This window comes from Rhinatrema bivittatum, chromosome 4, assembly GCF_901001135.1.
Source record: "Rhinatrema bivittatum chromosome 4, aRhiBiv1.1, whole genome shotgun sequence".
In the NCBI taxonomy this organism is placed as follows: domain Eukaryota; kingdom Metazoa; phylum Chordata; class Amphibia; order Gymnophiona; family Rhinatrematidae; genus Rhinatrema; species Rhinatrema bivittatum.
This window is the reverse complement of record NC_042618.1, coordinates 374,334,701-374,355,569: the sequence shown is the minus strand read 5'-3', so window position 1 is coordinate 374,355,569 and position 20,869 is coordinate 374,334,701. Positions and strand designations below refer to the sequence as shown.

The following is a 20,869-nucleotide window of genomic DNA, read 5'->3' as shown; positions in this document are numbered from 1 at the left end:
CAGGTTAAACTACATGTAGTGCTATAAATTCTTAGACTTTTACCATATATATATATATAAAGCATTTATACACTTAAAACTGGGTTTAATATGTATAAATGCACTTTACACATGTAAGTGGGTTTTTGAAAATTGCTACAATATATGCCATTGAATTGTTAGTGGGTTTTACTCTTGTTAAGTACACTTAACTTGGGTAAATGGCTTTTGAAAATTGCTACTAGAGTATGCTACATTTGCATGAGAGTCGTTGGACTGTTAGATGATTGAGGGGTTAAAGGAGCTCTTAGGGAAGATAAGTCCATCACGGATAGACTAAATACATTTTTTGCTTCCGTATTACTAATGATGATGTTGGGGAGATATCTGTTCTGGAGATTGTTTTCAGGGGTGATGATTCGGATGAATTGAAGCAAATCATGGTGAACCTTGAAGATGTAGTAGGCCAGATTGACAAGCCAAAGAGTAGCAAATCACCTGGACCAGATGGTATACACCCTAGGGTTCTGAAAGAACTAAAAAATGACATTTTTGATCTATTAGTCAAAATTTGTAACCTATCATTAAAATCCATTGTATCTGAAGACTGGAGGCTAGCCAATGTAATCCTGGTATTTAAAAAGGGCTCCAGGCGAAATCCAGGAAACTATAGACTGGTGAGCCTGACTTCAATGCCAGGAAAAATAGTGGATACTATTCTAAAGAACAAAAATCACAGAATATATAGAAAGACATGGTTTAATGGAACACATCCAGCATGGATTTACCCAAGGGAAGTCTTGCCTCAGAAATCTCCTACATTTTTTTTTGAAAGGATTAATAAACATCTGGATAAAGGTGAACCGGTAGATGTAGTGTATTTGGTTTTTCAGAAAGTGTTTAACAAAGTCCCTCATGAGAGGCTTCTAAGAAAACTAAAAAGTCATGGGATAGGAGGCAATGTCCTTTCATGCATTGCAACCTGGTTAAAAGACAGGAAACAGACAGTAGGATTAAATGGTCCATTTTTTCAGTGGAAAAAGGTAAACAGTGGAGTGCCTCTGGGATCTCTACTTGGACCGCTGCTTTTAAATATCTTTATAAATGATCTGGAAAGGGATACAATGAGTGAGGTGATCAGATTTGCAGATGACACAAAATTAATGAGTAGTTAACTTGCATGCGGATTGTAATAAATTGCAGGAAGACCTTACAAGACTGAAAGATTGGGTGTCCAAATGGCAGATGAAATTTAATATGGATAAGTGCAAGGTGATGCATATTACATGATGTTAAGTTCCATATTAGGAGAACCACCCAGGGAAAAGATCTAGGCTTCATAGTGGATAACATTGAAATCATGAGATGAGTGTGCTGTGATGTTCAAAAAAGCAAACAGAATTTTAGGAATTATTAGGAAGGGAATGGTGAATAAAACGGAAAATGTCATAATTCCTCTGTATTGCTCCATGGTGAGACCGCACTTAGAATACTGTGTGCAGTTCAGGTCGCTGTATCTTAAAAAAGATATAGTTGGACTGGAAAAGGTAATGAGAAGGGTGACCAAAATGACAAATGAGTAAAGGCTAAAGAGGTTAGGGATGTTCAGCTTGGAGAAGAGATGGCTGAGGAAGGGTATGATTGAGGCCTATAAAATCATGAATTTGTTATTTACTCTTTCAGATAATAGGAGGACTAGAGGGCACTCCATGATGTTAGCAAGTAGCACATGTAAAACAAATTAGAGAAAATTATTTATAACTCAACATGCAAGTAAGCTTTGAATTTGTTGCCAGATGATGTGGTTAGGGCAGTTAGTATAGCTGGGTTTAGAAAACGTTTGGATAAGTTCGAGAAGAATTCTACAAACTATTAATCAAATTTACTTACAGGCCGATACAGAAAAATCTGTAGGAGAGCCGCGAGCGCCCGCTCTCCCGACATGCACCCAGGCCACTCTCCTGGGCGCGTGATTCAGTAAAAAAAATATGTAAATGGGAGCCCGCGGTAAAAGGAGGCATTAGGGACACTAGCGTGGCCCTAACGCCTCCTTTTTGACAGAAGCGGCGGCTATCAGCAGATTTGACAGCTAACGCTCAATTTTTCCGGCATCGGTTCTCGAACCCGCTGACAGCCACAGGTTCGGAAAACGGACGCCGGCATAATTGAGCGTCTGTTTTCCAACCCGCGGGCAGATTTTAAATGAAGTAATTTATTTATTTATTTATTTTTTGTGTTTGGGGCCTCCAACTTAATATCACTATGATATTAAGTCAGAGGGTGTACAGAAAAGCAGTTTTTTCTGCTTTTCTGTACACTTTGCCAGTGCCGGCCGAAATTAACGCCTGCCTTTGGCAGGCATTCATTTCTGAAAGTAAAATGTGTGGCTTGGCTGCACATGTAACTTTCTGGATCGCGCGGGAATGACTAATAGGCCCATCAACATGCATTTGCATGTTGCGGGCACTATTAGTTTCGGGGGGGTTGGCCACCGGAGCACACTTTACTGTATTGGCCCGTTAGGGAATAGTCGCTGCTGTTACTGGCAGTAGTGGGACGGGATCTATTTAATGTTGAGTACTTGCCAGGTACTTGTAGCCTGGATTAGCCACTGTTGGAAACAGGATGCTGGACTTGATGGACACTTGGTCTGACCCAGTATAGCAACTTGTTATGTTCTTAACTCTTTTGAAAATTAACCTGGCAATGAGCAAACATCATTAAAATATGGCCTAATAAACCTTTAGAAACATAGTTATGATGGCAGATAAACTATAAAGTTAATCTAATCTGTTTATCCTTACTTCCTTCTCAGCCTTACTATCCCTTCCCTCAGAGATCCCCTGTACTTGTCCCTGCCTTTCTTGAATTCTGATACTGTCTTTGTGTCCACCATTCTCTTTCTAAATAAATATTGCCTTAGATTATTCCACAGTCTACCCTCTTTCACCCTCATCTCATAATCCTCATTATAGAGCTTCCCTTCTGTTGAAAGTGGCCTGCCTCTTGTGCATTTATTCCTTGTGTAATATGTTGCTCTAGAGAGATGGGAGTAACCGTTTCTCAATCTTGTCACACAGCAAGCTTTCAACAGACTTTTCAAAGAATGGCCTGTTTCTTGGACAAATGCATAACAGTTTTGTTTGGGAATTAGAATTAAATGCAGTGATGATTGGTTGTGAATTACTGACTGATTTCACTGGAGATGCTGTGTTTTTTCTTTTCTTTTAGTTGCATATGTACCTTTTTGTTTTGACTGTGAACCTTACATATATTTATAAACAGAGAACAATTAAGCACTGGGTACCAGGCAGCATCATGTGACAGTGTGTCAGAATTCTTGAGAGTCCATCATAAAAGCGCATATTCAACATTAAAAATATCTTTTTATAAACTAAAAATGCTTTGGCTGCTCCATTATTTCTTCCAGCAGACACAGGCTTTAGTCCTAAACAATCTGGATTACTGTAGTGCTTTTTTAGTGGGACTACCAAGAATAGTTATGCATGCATTACAATTGATTCAACACATCACTGCTAGGCTTATCACAGGAGCCAAGATCAATGATCATATATTACGCCAATTATGTGGAATTTGCATTGGCTCCTGGTCAAATGGAGATCTCAATATAGAATTTTGGTGGCCATACATAAATTGCTGTATTCTGAAGTTAAATGTGTAGCATCAGCTTGTTTAACTTGATGTGAGCTGTCTCGTGCTTTGAGATCTTCGGGGGACTGTTTTTGTTATGTTTCCCATCTGCCCATGGATGCAGATTAGAGTTCCTGTGACAGAGCACTTTGATATGTAGACCCCAGGTTGTGGAATGCCCTTCTAATGGCTTTATGCTTGGAATGTGATATCAAAGTGTTTAGGAAGAGACCTAAAGCTTGTTTTGTTTTGTTTTTTAAAGCATATACATAGTAGTATGATTTGCTGATCTGATGTTTTAATTTGACTGTGATGCTATACTTTTAATTGTTTTGTTTTATTGTAATCCACATTGAACATAATTCTTTGAAAATAGCGGAATATAAATTTGTGAAATAAATAGATTAACCAATTAGAAGGCAGCGTTAATGCCTGCTAACATCACAGTGTGCTCTGGCCTCACTGAAAGGCCAGAACAGTTGAATACCCTGTGACAAAAGGTTAAAAGTTAACTTTTTTTTATATTAAAAACAAAATCTGTAACTGCTTTTAGTTTTAGAACATTTCATAAGTTTACTTACACAGAACCATGTGCAAAGATTTTGCTGTGATCATTTGACCTTCTGTACTACCTCTTTCGAGTCTTCCTGTTCTATATTATGTGCTGCATGGTTTTGAAAACTGCAGGTATTGAAGACAAAGAAAATTGGCATGGTAAACCCCTTCCAAAAGAGATGGCTGAACAAGTAATTAAGGAAATTGAAGGCAGAATCCTGGGGAATAAGAAGCTATCCCCAGCACTACCTGTAGAAGATGCACCTGCTATAAATATTAAGGGCATCAAGATGCCCTCTCCACCAAATTACAAATTAGGAGAAAAGGTATGTCAACAGATATACATAAATGTGAGTTCATAAATTATTTTCAGAACATAATTCACTTTACGGCAAGTAAAAGGCAAGAAATCAACATAATGATGCCATGATAAAACATGTTTTTGGTGTGCTTAGTACGATAGAACTGTTTACATAAAGGCACATGGCTTTGTTATATAAGGTTAGTATGTAACTTTTGTTTCCATAGTATTGAGTAGTTACATTCCATAGGTGGATACTGACATCTGGATTAGTGAATATACCTATATCAGAAACGCAGATTCATCCTTAATGTGTTTTCAGCTTCCACTGAGTTGCTATTATGACTTATCATTTTTTAGCACTATTAATTGTACACAGCACAGTACAGATACATGCAAGAGACAGTCCCTGTTCTGTGGAGCTTACCTTCTAATCAACATAGACAAGACAAGAGGTTTCAGGAAATGTATTTATTATTATAGCAAACATGGTTAAAATCAAGAAGGCTATAATTTGAGAGAGCCAGGGTTTAAGATTTAAAAGCAATGTCAAAAAGGCAGGAGTTGAATATGGCTGGAGAGGGTGCAGAACGCACCAACACAGGAAAGCTATTTCAAGCAAACTTGTGAAGTAACATGGAACGCATAGAGTCTGGTGGTTGTGTTTCCCCTTCCCACTTCCATCACTGATGAGAAAAGCTTGATGAACAGAGTCACAGGGAAGAGTATAGAGATGAGAAAGGAGAGGTCATGAAAAGCTGCAGAGTGAGTGCAGTTGTAGTAAGCCAGAAAAACTTGAAATGTATGAAAAAAAAAAACCAGAGATGAGCCAGTGTAGTGACTTAAGAAGATGGGTTACATGAGTGTAACAAAATTGGAGAAAGTTAAGTCACAAAATTGAATTTTAAATAGATTTCAGCAAAGAGAGATGGCTCAGTGGGAGACCTGTGAGTAGTAGGTTGCAATAGTTTAAGCAGAAGATGACGAGAGAGTGGATAAGGATTTTGTTATGTTCACAAAGGAAGGGACAGATTTTGATGATGATTTAGAGAAAAAAAAAGTCACATTTTAGAGGTATTTTGGATGCAAAGAAGGAGAGAGGAGACGAAGATAATATCAAGGTTGTGGGGCTGTGGAGAGTGGGAGGATGATAGTGTTATGCATGGAAACTGAAAAAGGAGGGAATTAGTTTGTGTGACGTGATAAATGCTATCTAAAGCCATGTTACGTTGAAGCTAGTGGTGCGGCATCCGGGAGGCAAAGTCCGGCGAGCAGTTCTGTACAGCCGTCGTGGAGCTATTGGTCTGGGAAGGGACAAGGCTTTGTATTTTCCCCGATCAGTATTTCCTTTACTAGGCATGAGCAAATATGGACCAGCTCAAGGATTGTAGGATCATCCTAACGGAAAGACTGTGACAGCCGTGCTTTTCATCCTACCTGCAGATGGCTACCCGCAAAGCATATGGGCTTGCTTTAGCAAAACTAGGTCATGCAAGCGACCGGGTGATTGCTATGGATGGAGACACGAAGAATTCCACCTTCTCAGAGTTGTTCAAAAAAGAACACCCCAGCCGTTACATTGAGTGCTACATTGCTGAACAGAATATGGTAATTTCTTTTCTTGTACTCCTACAGCTGGACCTGAGATTTTTCCCTAATTTATTTCTTCTTTGACGGACAGCGTTTCCTCTTCAAGAGTTCATTGTGGGTACTGCTTTCATGACTTATTCCTCCCCAGCCCCGTTAAGATAAAACAAAATCATTCTTTATAGCCAAAATAAAGGCAAATAACACTTGGCATGGAAGCTTTTAAACATTACACCATGTCCTGGTGGAGTGCAGCTGTTAAGTATGGAGGGTCAGGGTGGGATGCAGAGCAGAAAGTTGTCATTGTAGCGCCACCTCCACATAGGGAGACGGAGAGTGGGATGCAGAACAAATGACCTGTCATTAAAGCACCACCTTCAGTTCTGTATTCATGGAGGTCAATATTCAAAGCCAATTAGATGAATGACTCACCAGTTATCCATCTAAATGGCAAGTTTTTGAATACTAAGCCACTTATCTAGCTAAAATCTAGCCGTTAAAAAAAAAAAAAAAAAAGAGAGAAATGTTCCAGGTGCGTTTCTGGGAGGAATTTAATTGTCAGGCTTATTTGGCCAAATTTCAGTGCTAGCTGGATAACTATAAGCCTGCTTTGGCCTTCTGTGGATGAATGACTAGCTGCTTAACCATAGATCATCAAAAGGTATCCAGTTAAATAGCAGTCCAAAAAAAAAAAAAAGTAAAGGGATCTGTGGCCCAATTCTCTCCCTTCCCCCACCCGATGCACCCTTCAAACCTCCCAAAATTTGTCAGTGTTGCAGTCCGCATGTCGGGCCCCCGCCCCCACCCCTTTCCCTGTTTTGGTTATATTTTTTAAAATCCATGTTCCACCCCTCCCCCCCCCCCCCAGACCCTCCCACTCACGTGCTGTCTCACTGGCCCAGGCAATACCCCTCATTCCCCTCCCCCATCTGGTAAAAAAACAAAAACGGCCAGGAGCGAGGTAAAAACTCACCTGCTCCCAGCACTGGATGAGTAAACTGTCAGAAGCAGCACTGGGGTGCTGGGAGAGGGTAAGTTTATATAGCTTCCTTCCAACAAAGGTTGGGGTTTTTTAATGTTCCAGAGGGGGTGAGTGCGGCCCGGGCCAGTGAGATGGCGAGTGGCTGGAAGAGTCCAGGGCAGAAACATAGATTTAAAAATGTAAACCAAAATTGGGAGGGGGGGCCAGACCTGCACATTTTGACAAACTTAGGAGGGATTTGGGAGGGGGTGGGGGGTACACTGCACAACAGGGCCCTATATTACAATTGGTAGGGGAAGGAGAGAATTTTGGCAGTGCTGCTTAACCATATATCTTTTGAAGTTATGCAGTAAAGAAGCTAGTTATCCAGCCACACAAGGCCAGAAAACTAAGGGGCCAATATTCAGACACTGAGTGGCTCTGCTAGTTAGCCAGATAAACATATCCAGCTAACTAGCAGGGTATATTCAGTGGTGCAGTTGTGTTACTGAATATACCTGGCTATCTTAAAGTTAGTACCAACTGTGTATAACCAGCTAACTTTAGGACAGTCACATAAGTTACCCGGCTGACGCCGCTCCACCTGAGAACGCCTCCTTCCCACCCCCGGAATACCCCCCAACATATCCAGCTATATTTTGTCCGGGTAACTAATTACCAGGATAGAATTTAGCCAGATAAGTGCAGAATATACCTAGGAAAGCCATTTAGACCGTCCAGTTATCCATCTAAATGGCTTTTGAATATCAATCTCAATAAAACCTAACCATTTATATTCAAATATAACTGGTTAGGTTTTTCAGTTATCCAACTATATGTAGCTGAATAACTTGTCTTCTCACAGGCTTACTGAATATGGACCTCATCAAGATTATAACAACAAATATTTAAGGAGAGTGGTTCATATTAGTTTTTTCTTATAAAAAAAAAATATTAAACAGCCATAAAACAATGAATATGTTTCCATCTGTATTCAGATGTATCTGCAGATTTCTAACTTGTTTTTTTTTTTTGTGAGTGCTGCATAATGCATTCTCCCAAGTCTCTCTCCCTTTTTGTACTTATACATCATTTCCCCTATTTGTACATTTTTTAAAATAAATGAAAGCTATGTATCTTTCATTATGGCTATTGCCCCTGTCTAAAAAAAAAACCAACCTTATCTTGAGTTCATCCTTTAGTGGTTTTTGCTATGTTTTACATTTTGAGGGCAATTTTGAAAAAGTATGCATGGGAATCAACAACATGTGTACGTTTATCCAAGGGAAAAGTACATAGGCTCAGAGATTCGGTCAGGGGAGGCAACAACACACATAGTTCAATATTTTCAAAATTATGCATCTTGGAGCTTATTTTGAAAGGAAAATGGAAATGTGATATACAATCTCAGTAATTTTCAAAAGCCCATTTATCTGTGTTAGGTTTTACCCCCGTTAAGTACACTTAAAAGAGATAAATGGGCTTTTGAAAATTGCTACAATGGTATATTATTTACATTTTCTTTTGAAAATTACCCTGTTAGTTCTGCAGGAAAATATATCCACAGATAAGGAGATGCAAATCATTTTCTCTCAGTAATTTTCAAAAGTAATGTATACACATGCGTTCCCTTTGAGAATTAGTGCAAAATCTGCCAGTAAACATACCCCTAGACTTTGCAACTATACTTAGACATTTGAAAACTGTCTCCTAGGTATGCTGCCTGCAATAAGGTATAATGAAAAAAAAAAAAAAAGCCCATACAATATAGTTGCACCCTGGTTTACTTAAATTCACAGAGACTGATATTGAAAAGCTTTATGCAGGTAACATTTTGAGTTACCTGCACACAATTCAATGTTAGAAATTTTCCCCCTGCTGACCACATACATTTTGCGCACACAACTTTTTATGCACACAGAATTTATCTGGACCAAAAGGATTGTCAATGGAGGTGTTTATGGGGCAGGGCTATACTATAATCAGTGAGCATGCATATTGAGCACGGAAAGAAATCTAATATATGACAGTTAATACTGGCTCAAGTTATATGCACAAGTCTGCTTGCAAAAATAGCAGTCCCAACTTTATTCACATTACATTCAGCAGCAGACTTATTTAAGTAAGCATCTCTGCATATCTGTGCAAAGTTACACATGTAACACTGCCCAAATAAATTTGTCGAAGTTCACTAGCTGTCTGAATATTTATCTCGCAGTAGCAAGAGAAGGAGAAACTTTCTAAAAATGAAAATTTTGATGATGACTTTGTTTTAACAGCTAAATAATGTAAGATCATCTTTGCTAGTGCTGCTCACCCTAGATTTTCCTGGTTTGTGGGGGCCTGATTTCTTTTCATTTTTATAAAACTATTGGCTGGTTTCCAAAATATTAATCTACTATAAACTGAACTATTTTTAATAGATAAAGTTGTCAGTTTTATGCTCTGTACAATAACTGGCCTTTTTAACCTTTTACACTTATTGATTTTAAAATATTTTTTAACCATATATTGGGACAGTGTACCTGAATCACCACTGTGCCAATACATCCCACACTACAGCTAGTACCGGTGTGCCAGTTCTGCAGTTTTAAAACCTTTTACAGTAAATGAGATTCAGGATGCATCTAGCTTTGTCATAAAGCTTAAGACAGTGATGGCGAACTCCAGTCCTCGAGTGCCACAAACAGGCCAGGTTTTCAGGAGATAGTTTTGCATACAATGGAGGTAGTGCATGCAAATCTCTCATATGCATATTCATTGTAGATATCCTGAAAACCTGGCCTGTTTGTGGCACTCGAGGACTGGAGTTCGCCATCACTGGCTTAAGAGATGCTCTTATACAAACTTGTGGCAGCTGGAGATTGTACTAGTTCAGGGATGGCGAACTCCAGTCCTCGAGTGCCTCAAAAAGGCCAGGTTTTCAGGATATATACAATGAATATGCACTGTATGCAAATCTATCTCATGCATATTCATTGTGGATATCCTGAAAACCTGGCCTGTTTGTGGCACTCAAGGACTACAGTTCTCCATCAGGTAAACACCCTGTGTAACTGGATGTGCAGATACAATGTTTGAAGATGGATGTCCTGAGGCTTTGGTCATCATGCAAGCTTCCATGGGAGTGTGAGCCTTTATACTTTCATTCTTACAGAATATGGCTTTGTAAAGTTTGCAAAAAAAAAAAAAAAAATTTTTTTTGTGAAACTAGCATGCGGTACTGATAGATTACTGCTCCTTACGTATGAACTGTTTTGAGTATGTTACTCTGGAGAGGCTTATTTGAGATTTGTGGGTTTTTTCCCTTCCTTCCCACCAAGGTGAGTGTCGCCATCGGTTGTACCACCCGGGACAGGACCATTGCCTTTGCCAGCACTTTCGCCACATTTTTCACCAGAGCTTTTGATCAGATCCGTATGGCAGCCATTTCTGAGAGTAACATCAACCTGTGTGGCTCTCATTGTGGGGTTTCCATTGGTAAGTGTTGGACAAACCTTCTTTTCTGAAAGCAAGTATGTTTGAATAGAAAATCATTTGACTCCTTAGTATTTCACAGTTTTAAGAGCAATTTCCTCCTGTTTCTCTGGGCTTCTGGCTCAACTGGGACCAGCTTCCATTGGGCTATAGGGCCATGAGCCTTCATTCACAACTACCCATGCTTTTCTCCTATTCTGGAGGGAATTTTCAAAAGGATTTACACACTAAAACTGGGTTTTAAATTGCTATACTATATGCCATTGAATTGCCAACAGGTTTTTGAAAATTGCTATGATAGCATAACTTCTTAGAAAATTACCTCCTTTATAATTCCTCCCGCCCCACTCAACACCCCCCCCCCCCCCCGGACCATCCATTGCACTGACAGTCTGCATCTCCTTTTAACCCTCCGTCCCAGTACACGTACACCTTACGTCCAGCCAGTAGGTGTCTCTATTAAATAATGGCAAGGACACCCTCCCCTCATCAGGGCCATGAATGTTGCCTTCACAGCATCCCCCCCAGCTCCAGCCATCTTGGGGAGCAAGAAGCCAGATCGAGGAATCAAATCTGGGCCTTCCTCGTGCCAAAGCACCAGGTCGGCCCAGTATAGAACTGTTCTAAAAATGATTGCTCACTATTATATGTTAAAGCCAAATATCTTAGAACATCACTGTTGAAGTGAATATGAGATGATTTGTCTTTTTGACTAATATTAGGATTACCAGTTAGCTTCAGTTTTTTCAGGAAAAAGTTGATCCACTCCTGGTTTTACCACATTGCATGCATGGAATTGTGTTTCTGATTTCCTTAAGAAAAGCCATGCGTGTAGCAGGATAAAGCCAAGACTAGATAGCTGGAGCTGCTTTGAAACCCCTGATAATTCACCACTTTTTGCTTAAATAACAACAGGGTTTAATTTAATGTATTGGCCTACCACAAACATTTCTTCCTTTTTTTTTTTTAAATTTTTTATTTATGCGTTTACAGATACAATACAAGATATATCAACTCACAGGTATTTAGAGATCTAACAGTATAATTATACTTCAAAATAGAAATAAATTCTTACCCATTAGAAAATACGACATAGATCCCTATCAAATTTTTAGGTAATATTGGGACCAAGATATAATGTAAGCAATATGGAGCTCTTTATCAAACATAAAAATAGGAAATAAACCGCCACTAGATGCAGATACCCTTAAACATTTTTCACTTCTCACCCCTTCCCATCCAAGAATCCCCTCAATTGATCCAGTTCATAAAAAATATATTTGTTTTCTTGAAATATCAGACAATGTGTTATGTTTATTGTAAACCGGTATGATTTGTAGTCTCTACAGGAATGTCGGTATATAAAAGTTCAAAATAAAATAAATAAATAAATATTTACAGGGAAATTTCAAGACCATACTGGCACCACGACTTATAACTTCCGGCCTCATAATCAGAAACTTTTTTTTCTCCGCTCCTGTGTGGAGCGTACAATATCAGGGTATATCCACACACACTGCCCATAGAATTGAACGGATCTGTTCCTAAAGAAAAACTTCATAATTAAGTCTCTGTCCTGCTCAAAAGGAAACGTAACTAATACTGTGCCTCTGGTCTTAATCTCCATCTGTATAGATGTTTGAATCAATTCTGAGGTGTCCAAAGATCTTATTCCTTGTGCTTCCTCCAGTCCCGAAGTTGATATTTCTTTTAAATAAAAAAAGGTTCCAACAGTGATTTTTTTTTCCCACTGGTTTTATGCATATATAGTTCACGTTTATGGTAGTTAAATGCACAAAGCCAATGTCCTAGACTCCAGCGAACACAAAATGTATGCATATAAATTTACTTTTAGCGCATGTTATTTTGAGCACATGAATTATATGTAAATGAGTGTAGTATGTAAATGGCATGCATACTTTACCTATGGACTTTATTGCTAAATCTTTAGTTAAATCTCTGAGGTGTAGTTAAATATTTTGCCTATGTCGCTTTTGTGAAGTCATTATCATGCATACATTAACCCTGAATTCATAGCTAATGAGCTATTTTGCATCACAGAATCTCATTAGCATTGGTTTTGCACTTAAACTTGCAAAAAAGATGAAATTTGCATGCTAAAAATGACTGTTTGCGCAAGCCAGAAAAAGTGTTCTCATTAAAAGAACAAATAGCTCATGTTAATCAAGTTAGCATGCACTAATAGCACATTTAATACACAAACTCCCCTTTGTAAAATTAGGTGCAGGTTAATACATTGGACTCATTGCTTTAGTTTTTACTTAAAGATCATTTTGTAAACCCACAAAAATTATTAGAAACAAACTGAAAAGTTGTATTCTACAAACATAAATATGCCTAATCTGGGAATTGATCTGTTGACATGGTTTATTGGAGCTGACCTAAGTAAAGAGAGCAGTAGATTTTGGGGAATAAGTGAAATGATACAGATTTTTCTGCTCATCTTAAAAGTGATAATCATGCCTCCAGAAAATGCAATAGCTTTGAATATTTTCATAAAATGAACATGAGCAGTAAAGCACAAATATCATGTTTAACAAGCATTTTTAAAGTTTCTGTGTTTCTTTAATTCTAAGCAAGTGAAATCACTAAGGGGGTCATTTTCCAACGATATCGCACGCGAAAAGGGACTTTTCACGTGCGATATCTAAATCGGGGCGGAGTCCGCACCGGAAGGGGAGGAATCGGGGTGGCCTTGGGGCGGACTCCACGACGACTTTGCTGACAGCGAAAGTTAAGACTCCTTATCACCGCCAGTATCGCTCCCAATAGCTCCACCTTTCACAGTGGTGCTATGTGGAGGTGCGATCGCTGCCGGCTTTCGCAGGCCCAACCCCCGCTTGGCCCCCCCCGGTACCGCACGATTCAGGAAGCCGGGCGAAGATAGAAAATCTAGGCCTAAGACTCAGTTTGCTGTCATGGCTGGTTTTGTAATTTAAGAATTCAGCCACATGTTGGGGAATTCCTCCATCCTGGAGGCAGGGTATTGGGTCTCTTCACCGTGCTGGTGAAGAAAAAGATTCTGCAACTCGGTGTGGAAATTCTGGGACTCATTGTACACTCATACTAGGGCAGTGTAGAGGGGGATTTTCTATCCTTCTTTTTAGCTTGAGTTCCTGGTTTTTAAACAACATCCTTGTTTCATAGCTGCCAAATATTCCATCATGAGGGCTTTAAAAATACAGACAAATTATATGTGATAATGCCTATCATTTTTTAAATAGTTTATTACAAATGGAAACACACACAAGTTTAAAGAAGAGTTGTTTTTTTTTTCTTTTTTATTATTTGACTCCTGCTCCTGGAGAAAGGATCCTCAATGCACTCTTTCTCTCTCTGCTTCTAAAACTAGCATGGAGATCCCTTGTCTGTGCTCACTCTCTCTCCTCTACTAGATCCTGGGGTGGAGTTCCCCCAACTGCATTTTCATTTTTTTTCCTACTTCCAGGATCTAAGGAGAGGCTTCCCTGCCCTGTTCTGGCCATGTGACAAAATGACCACTTGCTGACTATTTTCACAATGGTCTCTGTAACTGTTGCTACACATGCCCTAATTTTTGTTCTCTTTTTTTTTTTTTTACACTTACTTTGTAGCACATTTTATTAAAAAAAAAAATGTTTATAGTGTTTGCATTTGTCTTTCCTTCCATTTGTCTGTGACAGGGACATCACCGATGGGCAGTAAAATCTGGTAAAGTGAAACTAAAAGTAGGAAAACAAGGAGGTTTCTGAGGAGCAATGAAAGAGGGGATAGCAGGCAGGAGAAATTGGGGTTTGGGAAGGAGAACAGGTAGGCTGAGGAGGAGTAAATGAAAGGTTGGCTGGAGTAGAAAGACTACACACACACTCACACTCACTCAACATATTCAGGTCATGGAGTTATAAAACACATTTTTTGAAGTTGCAATGCAATTCAAGACTGATTTTTCCTTAAAAATGTTACTTTTTGACAAAGTACTCCTTTTTAGGGATGTGCAGCCGGAAAGTATTCATTGGATTCGGGATGCGTATTCGTCGGGGCCCAGATACATAGCATTCGATCAAGGGGGAGAAAGCCCGATCCGTTAATACATTGAATTCGGCATTCGAAACCTTTAAATTTAATTAGCTATACAACCCCCCACCCTCCTGACCCCCCCAAGACTTGCCTAAAGTCCCTGGTGGTCCAGCATCGATCTCCTACACTCGTGCCATTGGCTGCCGGTAATCAAAATGGTGCTGATAGCCTTTGACCTTACTGTGTCACAGGGGCTACCGGTGCCATTGGTCGACCCCTGTCACATGGTAGGAGCAGTGGATGGCCCATAGAGATATGGGGCCAGATTTTAAAACATACGCACGCGCGCATGTTATAAAATCCGGGGTCGGCGCACACAAGCCCTATCCGAGCCACGCTGCCATCCCGGGGCTTTATGCGTGCCACCGGGCCTTTTGAAAATCCAGCCCATGGTGTTTCAAAAGAATTGCCTTAATAAACACATTTCTTTTTGTGGTTATAGGATACAAATTTTCCCCAATATTTCATGTCAAACGCAAAAGAGAAGGAAGCATTTTCTTTCTTTAAAGGAGAAGGTGCTACAAGTGGGCGCCACCTGCTTTCTTAAATTTTCTTGCAAATGTTTAGTTTCCTACCAGAATAATACATTTGGGGCGGATTTTAAGAGACCTCGCGTAAATCCGCCCGGATTTATGCGAGCAGGGCCCTGCGCGCCGGTGCGCCTATTTTACATAGGCCTACCGGCGCGCGCAGAGCCCCGGGACTCGCGTAAGTCCCGGGGTTCTCCGAGGGGGGCGTGTCGGGGGGCGGTCCCGGTCGTCGCGGTGTTTTCGGGGCGTGTTGGCAGCGTTTTGGGGGCAGGTACGGGGGCGTGGCTACGGCCCGGGGCGGTCCGGGGGCGTGGCCGCGCCCTCCGTACCCGCCCCCAGGTCGCGGCCTGGCGCGCAAGAGGCCCGCTGGCGCGCGGGGATTTACGCCTCCCTCCGGGAGGCGTAAATCCCCCGACAAAGGTAAGGTGGGGGCTTAGACAGGGCCGGGTGGGTGGGTTAGGTAGGGGAAGGGAGGGGAAGGTGAGGGGAGGGCAAAAGGAAGTTCCCTCCGAGGCCGCTCCGATTTCGGAGCGGCCTCGGAGGGAACGGGGGTAGGCTATGCGGCTCGGCGCGCGCCGGCTATACAAAATCGATAGCCTTGCGCGCGCCGATCCAGGTTTTTAGCAGATACGTGCGGCTCTGCGCGTATCTACTAAAATCCTGGAGTGCAAACAAAAGTAGGCCTATTCGCGGAGTATGAAAATCCGCCCCTTTGTGTTTTATGACCCTTTGCATTTGGAAACATTTATCTCGGATAAATCCTGAGACATTAATGGAATTATGAGTGGGATCAGACCATAATATAGTTAAATCCTTGCTCCTCCATCTCTTTTTCCTTTTTTCCTTTTTATTATTTAAATAATATTTCTTTGTCCCCCCTTCAAGTAATAAGGACTTGTAAATTGTGATCAATGTGTGAATTAGGTATCTTTTTCTGAAGATTTCTTTGTCAACAGGTATTATTACCCTGTGCTATTTTAGTTTTTTCCTTCTGGTTATTTGAATAAATGTAAGAAAAAATAAATTTAAAAAAAAATGGTCTGCATACCCACCTTCAGAATAGTTTTGGAGGACAATTCTAGAGATCTGTCCGAACTCCTTAACCAAGCTGATGTTTCGCCTCTCCGGTGTAGGTGCACCAGTTTGGTTACCAGGTTTTGAGAGGGCACTTAATAAACTAGTTTTGTCACTCTTCCTTTAACGGTTAGGGATTATAGATATGGAGCGGCTTCATAAAGTCAAGGAAGCTGGACCAGAAGCAAATGCCCCAATAATTTAAGCAGAGAAAAAAAATTGTTATACATAGTTCATTAAAACACATTTCATACCACAAAAAGCGGCTAGGTTAAAATAGTACCTGCAGTAATAGTAAATCTAGTGCTGTCTATCTTAAAATGAAGAGAATTGCTTCTCATCCTAAGGTGCGTCCTCGGCAGCACTCCAAACCCCATCAGAGCACACTGGGGAGCAGCAGCTCCAAAATTTATTTTCTCCTTATTTGGGGCAGAGGTGCTTACTGCTGCACACCCTTAGGAAATAGCTGACATTGCATGTGTGTTCTCAGGGTTTCTCCCTTTCACCTTACATTAAATAAAGAGGCTGTGCATCCATAAATGCGTAATTTACATAAAGGACAACATTCAAACTGGCTGCAGAAACACAAAGTACATGAGTACTTTTTGATCTGTGGGGTTTTTTCTCATTGAAAATTGGTGCACTGGCTGTCTGAAAAGTAAGCACACATTTGCAAACCCAGCCTCGCCCCTGGAAAAGCCCCCTTTTTCCACGGATAGTGCTGCTGTAAGTATAAGTTTATCCATACATAGGATGGGTAGTTTTCTGAGACCCCATTTCCATGGGCAAAAAGCAGTTTTTTATCCGCAGAAATGGCTTTGAAAATTGCCCTAATAATGCTTACAGCCAAATACATTGCTCTGTTTGTGATTTTTCTACCTTTTTTATAGCAAGAATTTAAGTGTTGGCTTCCTGATTCTCACCAACCCAATTCACTGATTTGCATTTATCTGTTGCCGGAAACATCAACTGAAATTATTAAATTTTGACATCTTCCTGTTACAGCATACAAGCATGAGTCACGAATTATTAAGCCATGTACTAGTGAGCATAGAGCACTAGATTTGGTACTGTTTTGCAAAGCTAAAGCATAGAATAACCACATCCATGTTGTGCAGCCCGGCTTCATCTAATTGAACCTTTTGTGTTTAATAACTTTAAAGATTCCACTAAATACATGTGTTTTGTTTCTCTGGAGAAAGTAAATCTTTGTTTAGCTACTTAGAATTGTATGTTCTCTCTGATTCAACTGCTAAGACATTTGGCTGCGTGTTGAAATGTTATAAACGATTTTTGTAATACCTATGAGAACTTTGTATTTCCTTATTCTCATACACCGTGGGCGGATAGCCTTTGTTTCTGCTTGCCTTTTTAATTCTTCAGCAGTAATTAATATTCTGAAGTATTATGCAAAACATACATCCACTGTTGAAGAAGATTATGATGTAGCAGTTCATGGTGCTCCCGAAACCATTACTTAAGCATATTCAGGTTCCCCACCCCTCCCCTCCTATAGTGACACTGGCTGCACTAAAATATGCACACCCCTTTCTCAAGGAAACGTTTGACATCCATAAGCTCTGAGTTCCTGCTGTACCACTATTTCTAGAATATTCTGTAAGTCAGAGAATCCAATTTCCTTGTACCCGAATTTCAAAGGGTAAACTCCATGGTTAAAAAGGACCTATGCACTTTGCATCTGTTTTTTGCACAGGCACAATTTCAATGGAAAGCAAACAATACAATCTAGATGTGCTACATTTTCTCCCCTGATCTAAATGCACGTTTGAGCGCACCTTCTCAGGGCCCGGCTAAAAGTTGTGTTCTATAGAGTGCCACATGTACTTTTAGCTGGCCTAAGGGAATGCAATTTTTAGACAGCCTATGTACCTGGGTGAATTGCTTTGAAAATTGCCTTCATAATGTAACCAACAATGAAAGACCTATACCACTTGTGACCTCTAGCATTATTCATTGAATAAATCTTGTATTTTAATAGCTATATTATAACAGTATTCGATCTAGTTGACAAAACAATTGGCTAGGCTGAAATGTTCCACAGTGGGGGATTTTTTTTGTGAAATGCAGCATTATGTACCTTTTTCTAAAGAATGAAGAACTGTTTGCCATCGTTATTCTCTGTGAACTTTTCACAAAGCTGCAGGTGCCATTTACTCACTTGGTTTTTCACCCCTCCTGCTGGGGCTCCTTATTGATCAGTTGGCGGAACCAGAGTACACCTCCCTTCCTCCCCAGCAAGCCCAGCACAAGGTCAGAGTGCCACCCAGGAAGTGGGAAGGAGTTTTACTGGCATGTGCCAACCCAAAGATTATTAAGCAAATAGTTTCTAATTTATTTTTTTTTTAGTTAGTTGGTGGCCTTGACCAGTGCACAGCTGAATAGTCCATTTTCTGTGCCTTATGAGAAAGCATTTTAACCAAGTTGAATTATTGGTAGGCTATACTGAAATGCTTCTTTGAAATAGCTTTATAAATTGTGATAAAACTTATAAATGGATACCAAACACTTGAGATTGAAGCTTCCTAGTATGGTCCATGCTAAGTTTCTTAACCTTCTTTCTTCTCTGCATTTATAGATATCGCACCTTTACATCTAATTTTAGTCATCTTTATATTCTGTTTTGGATTTTGTTTTATTTTTTTCCGTTTGTTTTTTACTGTTTTCTCATTTTGTATAACTTTCAGTTTTCTTTTCTTTTAGTTTCCTTCTGTCTTTATCACTGTTTAGATGGTTTCCAAGTTTAAGGCGAAGATGGTTCTTTTCTGGGAAAAGGTAGATTTGCATGTCCTCCATGTGCCTGCTATGTTGAACAAACTAAAGTTTGCTGTATATTGTCACACTGTACAGGCACTTTTTTTTTTTAATGGGTCATTTTTTATTTTTAGGTGAGGATGGGCCTTCGCAGATGGGCCTGGAAGATCTAGCCATGTTTCGAGCTGTTCCGTCAGCTACCATCTTTTATCCAAGTGATGCAGTGTCCACCGAGAAAGCCGTAGAGCTAGCTGCTAACACAAAGGTTTGTCTCCATTTCTGAAATCAGCATAAGCAGCTTATTGATTTATTCCAAATTTGTCACTAAATCAATTTTAGATTAACAATGTCAACCAGAGTGAAAATAAATCTCTCTTATTTTTTTATGGGTTTTATTTCCCTGGTATAGAAGCAGTCTAGGCTACTTTTGTAGTTTGCCACATCCCTGTCATGCTATTTTGGCCATATTTTCTTTTTAAGAAGGCTGGATTCATTTAGAAAGAGACACATTACCATTTCTTTCATATAGAAACCTCAAGGTCCATCTGCCCAGTCTCCCTGCCTACTGCAGTATTTAATCTCTGACTTTACTATCGCTTCCCCACAGGCTAGCATAAAGATGTAAAAGCATGAAATGAGAGACTTCACAAACCTCAAAGTATAAAAATAAAATTATCCTTTCCGTTTCAAGTATCTTGGACATCTTGATGGTTTTCTGATGCCTGGTCAATATGTAGGCAAATTGACGTGGGGGGTAATTTTCAAAAGGATTTACGTGCTTAAATCTGGTTTTTATGGACATAAATGCACATTACATACATAAGTGGACTTTTGGAAATTGCTATGATATATACTATTAAATTGTTAATAGGTATTACATGCATAGGCTCGGCGACGTGCGCAAGCCCTGGGACGCGTGTATGTCCCGGGGCTCAAAAAAAGGGGCAGGGCGTGGGTGGTCCGGGGCAGGGGCATGGCCAGAGGCCTCCGAAGGCCTGGTAGGCCGGGGAATCGCACGCCGGCACTCAGCCGGCACACGCAATCTACGCCTGCCCGGAGGCAGGCGCAACTTAAATAATAAAGGTAGGGGGGGATTTAGGTAGGGCTGGGGGGCGGGTTAGATAGGGGAAGGGAGGGGAAGGTGTGAGGGGGGGGGGGCGAAAGGAAAGTTCCGTCCGAGGCCGCTGCGATTTCAGAGCGGCCTCGGAGAGAACGGGGAAAGCCATCGGGGCTCCCCTAGGGCTCGGCGCACGCAAGGTGCACAAGTGTGCAATCCCTTGTGCGCGCCAACCCCAGCTTTTATAACATGCACGCGGCTGCGCGCGTATGTTATAAAATCGGGCGTAGATTAGAAAATCTGGCCATAAGTGCGTAAATGGGTTTTTGAAATTTGCTACGATATATGCTGCCTTTATGTGCATAAATCCTTATGCAAATTACTCCCTCACAGGTGAATTTTCAAAGGAGTTACACATGTAACTGTAACATACTGTTGTAGAAATTTTTAAAAGCCATTTACGAATGTTAAGTATACTTGTGCATGCAAAACCTATTGAAAATTTGATGCTATATATTGGTTAAAGTGCATTTACACGTGTAAAACCAAGCTTGTAAATGCTTTTGAAATCAGGCCTTTTGTGCATAAGAGGGTGGCCATCTTATTTTTCAAGGTTTATTTATTTCTAATAGTAATGTTATTGCAGAAAGCGGGAGAGGTATATATGAATATCAAACACAGGAAAAGAGGCCACTGGAAGAACTAATTGATTTGATATGGTAGTTGGTAGAGAATAAATAGATGTCTAGGAGATAAATGGCTAGCTGTCTGCCAAGAAAATAAATACAAAGATTTGATACTCATGGATATTGCTCATGATTCCTCTTTGCTGGTGATGGAAGTGTCAG

The 20,869-nt window shown here is 40.3% G+C and overlaps 1 protein-coding gene across 1 annotated transcript in view; it reads left to right on the top strand.

Moving 5' to 3' along the window:
* The window catches only part of TKT (transketolase), a 55,711-nt gene that overhangs the window by 29,642 nt on the left and 5,200 nt on the right, over window positions 1-20,869 (top strand). Inside the window, exons 7-10 of the mRNA XM_029600872.1 lie at window positions 4,318-4,511; window positions 5,930-6,094; window positions 10,358-10,514; window positions 19,099-19,229. Coding sequence (XP_029456732.1) covers window positions 4,318-4,511; window positions 5,930-6,094; window positions 10,358-10,514; window positions 19,099-19,229 — 647 coding nt within the window. The remainder of the gene's footprint in view (window positions 1-4,317; window positions 4,512-5,929; window positions 6,095-10,357; window positions 10,515-19,098; window positions 19,230-20,869) is intronic.